General features: G+C 47.6%; 1 protein-coding gene across 1 annotated transcript in view; it reads right to left on the bottom strand.

Moving 5' to 3' along the window:
- Window positions 2172–15934, bottom strand: part of TICRR (TOPBP1 interacting checkpoint and replication regulator) — a 42087-nt gene continuing 28324 nt past the window's right edge. Inside the window, exons 16-22 of the mRNA XM_013972966.2 lie at window positions 11518–11608; window positions 10403–10464; window positions 8996–9130; window positions 7763–7920; window positions 3883–6016; window positions 3644–3769; window positions 2172–2810 (exon numbers count right to left, since the gene is read on the bottom strand). Coding sequence (XP_013828420.2) covers window positions 2698–2810; window positions 3644–3769; window positions 3883–6016; window positions 7763–7920; window positions 8996–9130; window positions 10403–10464; window positions 11518–11608 — 2819 coding nt within the window. The 3' untranslated portion in view covers window positions 2172–2697. The remainder of the gene's footprint in view (window positions 2811–3643; window positions 3770–3882; window positions 6017–7762; window positions 7921–8995; window positions 9131–10402; window positions 10465–11517; window positions 11609–15934) is intronic.

Below are 15934 nucleotides of genomic sequence, written 5' to 3'. Positions count from 1 at the left end.
AATGTCTATTTAGTTTTTCTGCCAACCCAATTTTTTGATTGGGTTGTCTTTTTTTTTTTTTTAATGCAGAGCTGCATGAGCTATTTGTGTATTTTGAAGATTAAGCCCTTGTCAGTTGCTTCATTTACAAATATTTTCTCCCATTCTGTGGGTTGTCTTTGTTTTGTTTGTGGTCTCCTTTGCTGTGCAAAAGTTTTTAATTAGGTACCATTTATTTTTATCATCCTGGGAGGTGGATCTAAAAAGATACTGCTGTGATCCATGTCGAAGAATGTTCTGCCTGTGCTTTCCTCTAAGAGTTTTATAGAACGCAGGCCATCACCTCGACTGTTCTGCCCATCTCCACTTCACTTAGCTGTTCTTCTGCGGTTTTATTATCTTGCTCCTTCATCTGGAACTATTTCTGTGCCATATCCTTTTGTCTAATTTTGTGTTTGTGGTCTCCGTTCTTCAGGCTGCAGGATTGCAATTGGTGTCTGCCCCCTGGTGGATGAGGCCGGTCTAAGAGGCTTGTGCAGGCTTCCCATGGGGGACTGGTGCCTGCCCACTGGTGGGTGGAGTGGGGTTGTCCCCCTGCCTGTAGAGGGGTGTTTGTAGGCGGCTGCTGGCTCCTGTTTTAGGCAGCCTGTGTGCTGAGGGGAGGCACTGTTTCTACTCCGTTGGTTTGGGCTGAGGCGTGCCAGCACTGGAGCCAGCAGGCTGTCGGGGGGGCCAGGTCTTGGTGCAAAAGCGGTGACCTCCAGAACCCACACCAGTGAGTATTTTCTGAGGTGTCTGCCACCTGTGTCCTTGTCCCCATGGTGAGCCACAGCCAATTCCTGCCTCCCCAGGAGACCCTCCAAGACCTGCAGGTAGGTCTGGTTCAGGCTCTAATGGAGTCACGGCTCTGCCCTGGGCACCAGTGCTCATGAAACCTCGTGTGTGCCCTCAAGAGTGGAGTCTGTCTCCCCCAGCCCTGAGGAGCTCCTGCACTCAAGCCAAATGCTCCTCCCTCCGATGCCAGACCCCCAGGCTGAGAGCCTAACGTGGGCTCAGAACTCAGTCCTGTGGGAGAACTTGAGCAGGTGTGGGATTTGATTACATCGTGAAAGTGGCCCTCCTGTCTTGTGGTTCTTGGTCTTTGGGTGTAGAGTATCTTTTTTGGTCGGTTCAAGCCTTTTTTGTTGATGGCTGTTCAGCAGTTGTGATTTTGGTGTTTTCGGGAGGAGACGAGCTCAAGTCCTTCTACTCCACCGTCCTGTCTCTCTCTCTCTGCCACCTTTTGGCTTGAGTTTCAGAAAACTATTTTATAATAAATGAAAATAATCTCTGGAGGGAATAAACAATGGGTTTTATTTATAAGATCATAGTAGGACTCAGATTTGGAAATACAACAGGCTTGAAAGCTTTTCAGAGACCGTGAAATGGTTCTGAATCAGCTCTGTTAGCCAAGGCCCTGGCCTGGACTTGATAGCCAGCTGGGCAGCGGGGTGCCCTGGACCATGACCCTGCTCCATGACTAAGGTGAGTTTCCCTGTGAAGGACAGGAACCGTGCTGGGGACTGGCCGGCTCCCAGGGCAGACCTTGAGATATGGCTGCTCTGGAAACCACTAGAGCTGGACCGTGGTCAAATTTAACCTCAGGCTGGAATGTTACACAGAAATGCACCAAATGCTAAATAGCTAGAGATGATTTTATTGTTACACAGGGAATGCAAACCTATCTACCCCTGTAACTCAGCCTTCTGTTTTGTCCATGCTGCTTCCAAGTGCTGCCTCTGTCTTGGGGTCCTGGCCTTATAGCAACTGGAGGGACCGACGTACGGGTCCTTCTCCCATTTCGCAAGTGACAGAGTGTTCTGAATTCGCCATGGTCACTGTTGACATGGGGCTGGAATGGGATCCTGCCTTACAGTTCCTTGTCTGATTCTGGACACTCAGGCTGCCACTGAGTTATACTACCAGCTATACCACCTCATATGGAGAAGGCAATGGCACCCCGCTCCAGTACTCTTGCCTGGAAAATCCCATGGACAGAGGAGCCTGGTAGGCTGCAGTCCATGAGGTCGCTAAGAGTCGGACATGACTGAGCGACCTCAATTTCACTTTTCACTTTCATGCATTAGAGAAGGAAATGGCAACCCACTCCAGTGTTCTTGCCTGGAGAATCCCAGGGATGGGGGAGCCTGGTGGGCTGCCGTCTATGGGGGTCACACAGTTGAACATGACTGAAGCGACTTAGCAGCAGCATACCACCTCACTAAGGCCAGGCAGGTGTGGTGGACTAGGGCTGGGCTTGGGGGTGGATGGATTCCAAAGAGGGGATTTGAAAACTTGAAGGCATTCTACTAGGACTCTGAAAGCTGATCCTGGTAAAAGAGGCTTGGGACCAGGCCACAACCAGTTTCTTTCTGCCTGTGGGGACCTGGCTGGCCTCACCTTCATGTTTTAAGTTTCCACTGTTCCATTAAGCCCTGGTTATTCCTGTTTTTGTGCAGCAAGCTGAGGGTTGCATATGAGGAGTGGACCACAGGGCCCTGGCTCAGATGGACCAAGTTTCTGGGTACATGACTAAGAATGCGTTTATTCTACACGTCTGGAATTCCGTGCTTGTCCAGAGAAAACTGCTCTCAGAGCACTTTCGTGAGGAAGTGCAGTGGCTCTGGGCAAAGTCGGTAGTGTTTGTAGTTATATGTCCCCCAGACGGTTCCATCCTAACTAGCTAAGCAGCTTCTTCCGTGAGTAAGTTCTGCCGATAGGGCGTCTCCTGGAGAATGCTCGGCTGAAAGGAGAGTCTTCTGCCGTGGGGGAAAATACATCCACATCCTCATCTAGAAAAAGGTGGAAAGACTTAGCAGGCAGGACGTAACCGAGAACACAACAGAGGAAAGTGGGCTTGACCTGCAGAGGGTTACGCATGAAGATGGACTTAAGAAAACCAACATTGCTTGTAGGCGCTCTCACCCGTGGAAGCATTCATTACCCACACTGTTTCATCAGGCCCTCTACTCTTAATGTAAGCACTGAGCCAATGACAACAAGTAACTGAAAATGCAGAAAACCTGTGGCGCTCCAGTTGTCCGCACCTTCTTTTTGTCTCAGGTTGTGGAGGTTTTGCTATTTCGCATGATCTGTATCATGGTCTTGAGAGGAGAACCACTGAGGACCCCCACCTCCTGCACCCCCCTCAACAATTCTAGCTGCGCGGTGCACTTAGCAGGTTCAATCCCATTCTTCCCAGGTGGGGTCGAGGGGAATCCTCAAGTCTGAAGGGGGATTATAATAGCCAGTCCTTTTTCAGACCAAATGGACAGAAACCCAGGGGTGTAACCTGAGGAGAAACGGCTGGCTGGCTCAACACACAGCCACTTGGGCTGCTCGCCCCTCCGACCCCAGGGACCCAGACGAGCAGAAAGTGGTTGTGTGCCCACTTCTGTCGCTGTCTTCAAGAAGCTAAAGTAATCTGGTAGGATTTTGACGGTTTTTTTTGGTGGTGGTGGTTTCAAAGCACGTAAGTTCTAAAGTGGTACTTCTCTGGGAGCCCATGACAACGCGGGGGATAAAACCACCCTAACCCTACGACCCCTCCAAGATTCAACTGCCTGAAAACCCCGGAGGTAACTTGAGATCGAGCTAACCAAAGGAAAGATCTCCAACAAATTACCTCTGGCGTCTTTACGCTGAGAGGAGGGTGTCTTCCCCTGGAACAGCAGTGGAGAGTGGGTCAGCGCCTGCAGCCCGCTGGCAGAGAGGCAGCTCCGCACGGCACAGCCGGGAGGCGGGGTGGCACCTGGAGCGATGGCACGGTCAGTGCAGCCCACGGCCCCGACAAGGAAGCCCGAGCCTTCCCGCCGCGTCCCCTTGGTGCCGCCATGCCCACACAGCTCGACACAGCAAACTCACCTGGGACGGATGCCTCGTCGTCTGCCGCAGAGGGCAACTGGCGAATGCTTGTGCCTGGAGACTGCTCTTCCGAGTCTCCCTGCGGGTCGCAGGCCCTCTTCACTTGTCGTTCAGCCCCCTCCTTAGCAGAGAGGCATCTCTTCCTAGACCCCAACCCAAACTGTCCCCAGGAGGCCTCCTCAGCCTTGGGCGTGCTGTCCCTGGGAGGCGACTGGTCTGGCAGCTGACACACGCCCTCTAGCTCAAAATCCCCCAGGATGGGGGGCCTGCCGATGCCAAGTTCCAGGCCTCGCTCCTTGCCCTCTGACTCCAGTGGTGACAGTCGCCCGGGAAGGTCGGCACTGACCTCGCTCCTCCCAGCAGAGGGGCCGAGGCTGCAGTCCACCGCCCTCTTTCTGCGGGGCCAGTCTTTAATTGTGTCAGGAGTCGTCTTCCCACTGTGCTTGGGGGATGGGGTCCAAGGAACCCCAACCTCTGTCTGGAACGGAGAGGGGGTACCGCAGGGGCAGCGGGTGGGGGTGCATGACTGGCAGATATAGGTCTGTCCCCCACTCTTGCCTGGGGTGCTGTGCGAGGGACGAAGGCAGGGGGCCGACAGGCAGGTGGCTTCGGGTTTGCCTGAGGACTTGCTGGCCTTGGGCACACTGGGACCCAGGAGGGAGCTCTCCTCCCTTGGCGGGGGCTCGGCTTCTGACAAAGAGCTGGAGTCTATCTTTTTAATTCGGAGCTTGGGGAGGCCAGAAGCTTGCATCTCCAGCTCAACCTCATAGGCTTGCGAGCTGGCAGGGGCTCTACAGGGCCAGGTTGACGCCTGCTGGTTCTCTAGCTGCGTGGCTGCCTGGCGCTGCTTTGTGTCTGCCATGCAGTGCGGGTCGTAGGGGGGCATCAGGGGAGAGCGGGACTCAGAGGAAGGAGAGGTGGGAGGAATCCCGGGGTCACACGGAGACTGCTTCTCACACGTACCCGTCCTTAACCCCTCACCTTCGTCCAGGGGTGAAATGCTGCTTTTTAAGTTATCATGGCCATGGTGCTCAGCTTCATCCAGGAGAGTGAGACAGTCCGAGTCTGTTGCAATAAGCAAAGGAGAGGATGTATGCCAGTCACTCCCAAAGCCAGTTCCAGGGTAAGGTGGAAGTTCAGGCGAAGCTGGAGAAGAGAGGGTCGCTGCCTTCTGGTTCTTTCCAGCATCTGTGATGGCAGCTGGGTTGTCAGTTATGGCAACCCTCAGAGCAGCCAAGCTGTCAGGCTGGCCCTCCAGGAAGTCTCGTTCTGTTCCCGAGGTCTTTTTATGCCGTTTCCCATGTTTAGAAGGGGGCGGAGGGGGCCAGAGGTCAGACGGAGCTACCTGTGAGGCACTGGGGGGTGTCAAGGGAGCAGAACAGGAGGGAGGTGTGGTGATGCTGGGTGACTTCTGGACCTCTTGCCAGCCCACTTGTCCAGACGAAGGAGAGGCCATGGGAAATTCCCCAAGTGAACTCTTCTTGGAAATACCACGTGAAGGAGAGGTAATAGCTTTTTTTGGAAAAGTCAGAGCTGCGTTCTCTGGTCTCTCTGGGGTTTTGACAACTTTGTTACTCCAAGGCTGCGGCAGCTTCTCTGCCTGGGGTGCTCCAGAGCCTCGGGGGAGCTGGTGTTTCTGACTTGGAGATGTGCCCTCGGAAGCGGCTTGTCTCTGGAGCCCCGAGGCTGCTGTCCTGGGAGGTGCTTGAGCAGAGGATCTGCTAGGGGTCAGACAGACACTCCTGGTCTGGGCAGTTGATGAAACCAGGGCTGCTGGACAGGAGGTGCTTTCCAGACTGGGGTCCGCCAAGCGTGGCCAAGAATTCTGCAAAAATCTGGGGGGCTGACCACCTTGTCTCTGGGGAGTTCTCGGTACCTTTTCAAGAGGAGAGGCGCCTTCTGCCAGGGAGTGTCCTTTCCGAGGGGTGACTTTTGGTTGCGATGGTGAATCCCAGCCATGTGGAGAGAAGTCTTTCGAGAATTCCTTAAAAATGACCTGTTTGGCAGGGGTCATTTCCGCAGGGGATTTCTGCAGCCTTTCCGGGGTGCGCAGTGGAGTCTGTGGTGTCCGAGGGACCTTTCTTGGTGTGGCTTTATAAGAACCTGGAGACTTCCAGTAACTCTTCTCAGGCGTCTGTAAAGAAAGATGCTTATTTCAGTGCTTTGAACATCATAACCCATAGTCTCGGAAATGTTTTCATGATCTCTAAGAAGATTAAAAACTCCAGTGGGAGGTTTCTTATCAGCCAAAGGAATGATAAGTTGGATTTCATACAGTGACATGTTTCCAGTTCCAAAACATGACCCAGATTTTACTTGTCAACTTTTTCTAGCACTAAGCACTGTATCCAAGCTTCATTTCTTCTAAGACAAATTGTTTTAATAATTTGCACACTACAGTGAAAATATGCTTTGCCTCTGTATCACTGCACTCACTACTCACAGCTGTCTTTTCCTCTAAAGAGAAAACTATTCTGATCTTTGCCTGAAGTAACCTTTACGAGCCACGTCACCTGCTATTCACCTGCCTTCAATATGTGCTTTTAAGTACCTGATGTGCGTCAGGTAAAACGTGTGCAGAAGGCCGGGGTGGGGGAGGAGGAGGAGGAGAAACATGGACCCTATGGATACACAGCAACAAAGTTAACATCTCAGAGAGGAAGCTTCCCAACAAAAACACTTCCCTGCTTGCAAAAACTGCAGTTAATCTTATTATCTCAAGAGTCCTGGTCCAGCTGGCATTTCATGTGGCGTATAGACAGATGAGGGGAAGATTCTCTGGAGGAGGAAACGGCAACCCACTCCAGTATTCTCTGGAGAATTTCATGGACAGAGGAGCCTGGTGGGCTACAGTCAGTAGGGTCGCAAAGAGACATGACTGAAGCAACTTAGCACATAGACGGATGATAATACACTCGGGCTGATGTAATGATGGGGCGTGCATGGGACACTTGGGAGCACAGAAGGGTTGGCTGTCTAACCGCAGCTGGGGGTTAGACAGACAGTGAGTCGGGTCTTCAAAGAATGGGTGTCGGCAGGTGAAGACAAGGCAGACAGTGCGGGAGAGGGAACTTGAGGCACAGACAGCAGCATAAGCAAAGGCACGAAAGTGAAAAACAGCAGCTATGTGCCTCCTAAGGTGGCCGGGAAGGTGGAGTGTGAAGCAGAGATGGGCGAGCAGGGATCAGATCACGGAGGTCCTTGCCTGTCCAGGGAGGAGACAGAACATGGTCCTATGGACCCTTCCCCACAGCTTCCTGTGTCTCCCCAATCCCCTAAGTGGTTTTGGGGCAAAGTCTGTAGATCTTCCAGCACAGTGAGGTAGTCAGAGGAGCACCCGATGGGGTCAAAGAGGTCCCCCCAACCTCTGGGGGTGGGACGGATTTGAGAGGGAAGAGGCTACGGAAGTGTTGCAGGCAGAAGTGAACTGGGGTAGGAACTGAAGGGGTGGAGAGGAGGGAATGGGTATCAGATAGGCTCCCAATAAAATGGGCAGGACCGATGGCTTAGCCAGGCCTGAGGAGAGGGAGTCCAGGATGACTTCCAGGTTTCTAACATGGGTGACTGGATCGAGTGGGCAATCAACGGAACAGGTGAGAATGCTGCTGCACATTTCAGACAGAGACAGACCTAGTGTCCAGTGTAAATGGAGATAACCCAAGAGGTAGGTGAGAGCTATCTGCTCAGTCCAGCTGCTACCTGCTCAGTCCAGCTGCTACCTTAAGTCCCCATATACCAAATAATCATTCATCAAGTCAGCCTCAACCACCTCAAATCTCTATTATTATCTTCTCTTCCTTACTGGCCTCAGTGGCTTTCCTTGCCCATGTCTACATGTTCCCCAAACTATACTATTTTAAACATCATAGTAATTTTATACCTGATAGGCTGTAGGTATTGCAGAACCCAGAGTGTTTCCTGAAGGCCTTTTAATCCGTGCTGAGCCCTTCTCTGAGGGACTGATCATCTCAGACATTGCTCCGAATAGAAGTCTCTTGGGAGACCGAATACTTTGGACTGGAGAATTTTCTCTTTGGTCTGCAAGTCAAAAACAGTGACAATATTTAATTCTTTCTCAATTCCTGCCCTCTCACCCCCCACCCAATACTCATAAAACAGCCAGTCTCCATAAGAAAGATGACAATTTGGGAGCAAATGGGGGGAAATGCTACCTAGTTATGCCAGCAGTGGTAACAAGTGCTGCTTTGTTGCATTGTGAGACTGCATCATCAAGCCCAGACCCTATGTGAGGAGCTGTGGGCAACTAATTTGAAAAGACAAGTATAAAAAGATACATCTGAGCCAAGTTCACAATGGATAGAAGAATGAAGGTCATATAGTACCTTCAACCTGGGGATACCTTCCCATAGTATCTGAATGCATGGAGGAAATTACAGGTCATTTCCTCTTGAATGAATGGAAGTACCTACAAGGACAGTGTGGACAGCCAGCCAGAGGAAGCCAAAGGGGTGATTCTGATATGGTGGCCGCAGTCACCTGTTCATCTGGGCATCACTCGGAACCTCAACTACTTATGCTCTAAGTGCCCCTCATACAAACGAGTTCCATTCTGAGAGTGCATTCGTTAAGTCCAACTTATTTGTAAGTCCAAAGTCAGCCGAGGTACCCAGCTAACACAATTGGCTATGTGGTACTGTATTATAATCGGTTTGTAATATTTTTCACACAAAAATTAAAATATTTAGCCTTGGAGTACAGTACCTTGCAAAGTACAGTACAACAGCTGGCAGCAAGCAACAACTACCAGCTACATCACCACTGTTTTTATGCTTGCTTCCAGACACCCTGGGCTTGAAATAAAGATACTGTACTATTATATCCTATACAGTACTGTCAAGTACATATAATACAACCACTTGTAGAAGATGCACGCACATGACAACGTATACCAGACACGTGGACTTACATGACTGGACATTCTAACGCATGTTAGCATCTTTGAAAGCTCACAGTCTGAAGGTTCACACATAGGCAACTTACTATACCTGGCCTGTTTCTCCAATATCAACTTTCATTCTTTTCCCAAGAAACTTCATTCTTTTCCCACCAAGTTTGTGTGAACCTCTGAAGACAGGCAGGCAAAATGTGTTACCTGACTTCACTTGCTGGAATGAGTGGACCCTTTGTATGCTTCGAGACTTTGGCTGAGACACAGAGTAGAAGGAACCAGAGTTTGTCCTGCTGAACGCCAACTGCTTGATTCGAGGACTTCGTCTCAAACTCACCACTGTAAGACCAGAATCACAGTTAGTAACCAAGAAGAAATGCAAGCTCGGTGTTTCCCGTATGAAATGGGTAAGATCTATGGGACACCATGTACAAGAGCGGCTTCCCTGGTGCCTCAGTTGGTAAAGAATCCGCCTGCAATGCAGGAGACCTGGGTTCCATCCCTGGGTCGGGAAGATCCTCCTGGAGAAAGGAATAGCTACCCACTCCAGTATTCTTGCCTGAAGAATTCCATGGACAGAGAAGCCTGGTGGGCCACAGTCTGTGGGGTTGCAGAGTCGGACATGACTGAGCAACTAACACTTTCACGTACAAGATGGAAACTTGGTTTCCAACAAGCTCTTGGTTTGGAGATCTTTAAGTGTGACAAAGCTAAGAGGGCTATCATATGTGGCCCCAGCAAAGTTCCCCCACAAAAAACAAACAAACCGGACCCCTCCAGACTGTAATCTGCATAAGTATTATGAACTGCCACCTTGAAGCATTATGTAGAGTGATAAAAAAGGTTTGTAGAGTATGACTTTCATTAAAAAGTTTTAAATCACGGTTTTCATACTTATGTTACATATATTTGTACAGAAACAACACCTGTAAGAGTATTATTAAAGCTAAACGTATTTCTGATTTGTGGGATTACCAAGGGTTAATTTTTTGGCTTCTCTGTTTTCTAATTTTTCTAGAATAAACTACTTGATTTTAAAAAAATATGTTTTTGGAAAGCCCTCCTTCCTGTGTACTTTAAAAATAAGCCACAGGTTGGTTTGTTTCTAAATGTTTGGCTGAGCTGGGTCTTTGCTGCTTCACGAGCTTTTCTCCAGTTGCAGCACGCGGGGGCCACTCTCTAGTTGCGCTGCACAGGCTTCTCTTGTGGTTCCCGGGCTCTGGAGCACAGGGTCGTAGTTGTGACATGTGGCTTAGCTGCTCCGCAGCATGTGGGATCTTCCCCATCAGGCATAGAACCCATGTCTCCTGCGGTAAACATTCTTTACCTCTGAGCCACCAGGGAAGCCCCACAGTACCTTATATTAACGTAGTTGTTTAGTGTTCACTCTGAATCCCATTTCTATTATGTAAAAATATTTCTTCTCCAGAAACTCTCAGTACACTCTGTGTAACAGATCATTCACCAGTTAACATGTACTGATACACACTGTGGGCCCAGAGCTGTCATAATGGATATGCTGAGCAAGAATACAAGTCCAGAAAAGTTTTCATAGAAAGTAGAGAAAACACAAAAGCCCAGAACCCCAAAACAAACAAAAGTAGGTAATACCATCTTCTCCTTTCTCTGGGGACTCTTCAACGACATCAATATCAGGACCAGGATCAGAGGACCTTGAGGAACAGCGGGTACAAGGACTATTCAGCATCACTCATAAATAATGCACATCACAGACCTACAGGTTCTCACCTCACAAGGTAACAAAGACCACAAACGGTCTTGATGACATCACTGTGGGCAGGCACTCTCAGACATTACTGTCAAGAGTGAAAGGGTAAGAACTTTTTTTTTTGAAAGCAGTTTGATAAAGTTAAATTTGTATACCATTTGATCCACAAATTTCACTTCTTACAATTTATCCTGTAGATAAATGAGAACAAGTATGTAAAATCCACGCACAAATAACGTCCAGATGTAGCCTTGACAAGGAGGAGTAGATGTACTTCTCGCCATTCGTCCTCTCATGTACAGTTAAGAACCCTGGATGTGTTACATACAGAGCAAGCAGAAGGCTCTCAAAGGTGGAGAGAAGACTTAGGACCTCAGGACCTGAAGAGACACAGGGCAGTGAGCTCTGGGAACTCCCTGTTGTGCTTCATAGATCCTGGATCAGGTGCTCAACAAGCTGACAACCCCAGAACACCAAGAGGTGCAGACAAAACTGCCCTGAGCATAGTTAGTTCTCTTTAGACAAAGAACCAGGAAAGGGGTAGCCAAGTAAGACAGAAACATTCAGCAAGAACTGCCCTACTCCAACCAATTGCCATGGAAACCTGTGGCCTCACCACACGCCTGAACAGGCCCAGCTGGGATCATCCCAGGCCTGGCAGCGAGACTCCCTCCTTCCCCAGGTCAACACATGAACAGATTATAGAATGAGGCAATATCCACTCAATAGAATACTACTCAGCAATAAAATGGAACGAACTATTGATATATACAACAACACAGATAAATCTCAAAATAACTGTGCCAAATGAAAGAGGCTGGACACCAGAGTGCATTCTGTATGGTTCTCCAGCCCTCACAGAATTTTCAGAATGCTCTTTGGTGACAGGCAACACGGTTGAGACCGGGTCACAAATGTCATGAGAAGGTATGCATGGCCCATAAGATCAGGAGGGCTGTGTGGGAGTATGAAGAAGCTAGACAAGGATGTTGCTCACCTGCCCTTGATCTGCCTATGAAGCAGCCTTCCGGAGATTTGCTTGTGTACTGGCGTCTCAGCCACACTCTTGGTCAGCAGCTTGCGATAACCTAAAATGTAAACAGGATAAATTTTACATAATCTTATCAAGCAGGAACAGCAAGGCAATGGAAGCAATTTGAACTTAAATACGGTTTAACATTTAGCCAGAGTGACTCTTAATGGTCTCGTGGACCAAGGTCTAATCATAAGATTTGACTTAACATGACATTACAGTTTATCAGCACTATTAGAGTTTAACAATAAATAATCCAATATAAAATATAATGAAAATTTAAAATAATGATCCTGAAAAAAAAGTTCTTTCTTATTAGGGCTAATACTTCTGTCCACCTAGTTGGTGGTTCTTTTATTTATGATTAAATTATTGCATTTATGATTAAATAAGGCATGTGAAAATGCTGATCTGTCATACAATGTTAAGATATTTAATACAAAGATAAATCTAATTTATGCTCTGGCATAAATTTTCTTAATAGCGTAGGGCAGACAAGTTACTCATGGGAGGAATGGTTTTAAGTGAGACAAAAATGACTAGGAAGAGGACTAATGTCAGCAAGAATGTGCGGTAAGGACCTCTGAGAAAACTCCCCCATAAAAGAAATGAGAACACTGACCAAAAGTGAACATCAATTTCTCCAGAACTCTGGAAATTAACCAGTTTGGAGTAATCCAAGGAGTAGTTATTCAACAAAAACAGCTGTATCTCATTAAGAAGAGCAAGCCCTGCACAACTTTAACTTCTCTGGCCCCGACCTCCTCTCCCTGGCCTCACAGCAGCCTTGAGAACCAACAGCCCAGTGGCCCCTGGATGAACAAATGGTGTCTAAGCTCCTCTACAGCCCTATTCCCAGATAACAGTCTATTTGGCCTATTTGGCGGTTCCCTGGAAAATCCCACTCACTTGGCCTGTCTCTATTCGTCCAATGCAAACAACTTTTTCCCGGGGAGCCATTTACTACAAACAATCAGCAGCAACTGTAAACATCAGCTGCCTGAGGTGGTGATAACTCTTGGGGCAGACAAGATAACCAAAAGTCTGGATGTGAAAACTGGGGCATGAGACCTCCACAAGGGCCTCTGCTAACTTCTGACACACTCCTGGGAACCTGCAAGTCCATGTGTGGTAGGGCTGTGTACACGCCCTGAGAACCTGCAAGTCCACGTGTGGGAGGGCTGTGTGCACGCCCCAGGAACCTGCAAGTCCACGTGTGGGAGGGCTGTGTGCACGCCCAGGATGGACCCAAGAAAGCCCTTGCAAGTGTGCTCAGTCGTGCCCAACTCCCTGTGACCCCATGGACTGCAGCCCTCAGGCTCCCCTGTCCATGGAATTCACCAGGCAAGAATACTGGAGTAGGTTACATTTCCTCTTGGCTGTCACCTTTGGCTGACCCCAAGGCTCTAGAAAACAGAAAGAGTTGTAAAATGTCTGGCTGAGTATTGAAGACGTGAGCCAATGCACACATAGGGCCCCTCAGCAAAAGCTGGGAAACTTACTAGTTCCAGGCATGGCAGGAAATCTCTGTCCAACCCTTAGCTGACCACTAAGCTAACCAAGCAGAGATTTTAGTGGCTACACATGACAGAATACAGACTTGAAAGAACTAGTTCAGTAAACAAACAAAAGCAGTTAAGAGTAAAAACAAACTCTGCCCTGGAGCCGTGGCACTCTGATTGTCAGAGCTGACTCAATATTTAACATGTCCAGTTGTCAACAAAATATATGAGACAAGAAATAAGAAAGTATGGCCCATAAACACGGGCGGGGTGGGGGAACCCATTCAACAGAAAGCATTCCTGAAGAAGTTCAGACATGGATTCATTAGCACAAGACTTTAAATCAGCTATCTGCAATGTTCAAAGAACTAAAAAAGAAAAAATAATGTCTAAAGAACTAAAGGAATGTACGAGCCTGATGACTTGCCAAGTACAGAATATCAATAAAGAGAGATGTCGTTAAAAAGAACCAAGTAGAAATTCTAAAATCGAAAAGTACACTACCTAAAATAAAAAACTCATTAGAGGGGCCTAGAAGTTGATATGAGGTGGCAAAAGAAAGAATCAAAGTTGAAGACAGGTAATTGAGATCCAATCTGAGGGACAGAAAGAAAAACAAACAGTCTTAGACACCCATGGGACACAATCAAGCATAATAACATAAGACATAGTGGGAGTTCCAGAGAAAGAGGGGAGAAAGAGGTGGAAAACTTTGAAGAAATACTAGTTGAAAACTTCTGATGTCTGATGAAAGACATTCCACAGTCAAGTAGCTGAATAAACCTAAGTAGGATAAAGACAGAGATCCGCACCAGACAAATCACAATCAAATCGTCAGAAGTCAAAGGGGAAGAGAGACTCTTGAAAGAATCAAGAAAGCAGCGATCCGTCATGTACAAGCAGTCCTCGATAAGATTAACAGCCCATTTCTCCTCAGAAACACAGGATGACAAAAATGCGGGGTGATAAAAGGCACAGGGATGAAAGAAAAAGATTTAATCAAGAATTCTATTATAACATCTTATAGAAAAAACCGACTGAACTTTTTGGCCCACCCAACATACCCTGTAAGGGAATCCCTGATGGCTCAGCAGTAAAGAATCTGCCTGCAAAGCAGGAAATGGGGATTTGATATCTGGATCAGGAAGATCCCCTGGAGAAGGAAATGGCAACCCACTTAAGTATTCTTGCATGGAGAATCCCATGGACAGAGGAGCCTGGAAAGCTACTGTCCATGGGTTGCAAGAGTCAGACACGACTTAGGGACTAAACCACCACCACCAATAAATCCTGTAAACTATTACTCAAACATGAAGGAGAAATGAGCACATCCTCCCCACCCTCAAAGATACACCCAAAAAGCAACACCGAGAGAATCTGACACTGGCAGACCAGCCCTGAAAGTAATACCCGTACTACAGGGAGTCCTTTAGGTGGAAAGGGAGGGGCGAGAGTAACATGAGTCCACACGAAGAATTAAAGGCACTGGTAAAGGCAATCATACAAGTAAATGCCAACAACAGAATAAAAGTATTGTTATTTCTGTATCTTTCTCCTTTGAGTTTAAAGATAAAGCAAGGATTATAAATGTGCTGATGGGCATACAATGTATCAAGATGTAACTGGTGTGACAAGACAGCACACAGAGGGGGTAGAAAATAGTTATACAGAGGAGCAAAGTTTTCGTAGCACTCCTGAAATTAAGTTGATATTAACTTCGACTGGATAAAATAAGAAATTAATTGCAACCCCCATGGAAAGAAATACCATACAAAACAGTGAAGTAGGAAGCTCTAGGGTTTGGTCCCTCCCCTAAAACCACCAGTAAACTAGGAAAAAAATGATCAGAGTAAACTATTTTGGAATTTCTAGAACCTAACTGGCACTAATGGCAACCAGGAAAGAGCCTAATGAAGGGAGACCCTGATATTTAGTAAGGGGATGATGTGCCTGGAACAGCCACCAGCCCTCTTTCCTCAGCCCTGCTGCAGCTGTTGGGGGAGTGGCCCACGTCCTAGGAGCAGCTGGCAGGTGGCAGAGCAGACAGTGGGGACCCTGTCTTCTAACTCTGGGTTATAAGGTTCAGTTAGCGTGCTTGGAGAGTGGAGCTCTGTGGGGCCGGAGCAGACATCTGCCCTGATTTCTGCCCTGGGGCGCCAGCAGCTTTCCTCCACTGCATCCAACAGGTGACTTAAAGGGACAGGAAGACCTTTTTGTTTGTCCCTTTTTGGAGCCAGACATTTAAGGAAATCTTTCTCAGGTTACCAGCTAATCACAGAAACAACACAACAGAAACTTCAGGGACCACACAAGAGGGAATGCATGCTTTGTAAAAAGAGCTGGGAAAAGGCACAAATGGACAGGGTCTCAATAAGCAAAGATCAGTGATTTCACAGGAGTGGGAGAATCTTATCTCCAGAGTCAATAGACTATAATATTCAGAATACCTAACTCTCAACAAAGAATTACAAAGCATACGAAGAAACAGGAAAGTGTATCAAGGAAGAAGAGAATTTGACAGAAAGTACCCTTGAGAAATCCCAGACATTGGAAATCACTGGTTAAAAATGTTACATGAGCTCAAGGAAAAAAAATGAACACAGAACTGAAAGAAATAAGGAAAACAATGGATAAACAGTGAGAATATCAATAACATAACAGAAATTATAAAAAGGAACCAAACAGAAACTTCAGAGCTGAAAAGTATAATAACTGGAAAAGTTCACTAGAGGGGTTCACCCTCAGATTTGAGCAGGCAGAAGAATCAATAAACTTGAAGCTAAAGACAACCAAAATCCTCCAATCTGAGCAGAATGAAAAAAAGGACTAGATGGCTTCATTGATGAATTCTACCTAACATTAAAACAAGAATTAACACC

The sequence above is a fragment of the Capra hircus genome, chromosome 21 (genome assembly GCF_001704415.2).
Source record: "Capra hircus breed San Clemente chromosome 21, ASM170441v1, whole genome shotgun sequence".
NCBI lineage: Eukaryota > Metazoa > Chordata > Mammalia > Artiodactyla > Bovidae > Capra > Capra hircus.
The sequence above is the reverse complement of the archived record's forward strand: the minus strand, read 5'-3'. Positions and strand labels throughout refer to the sequence as shown.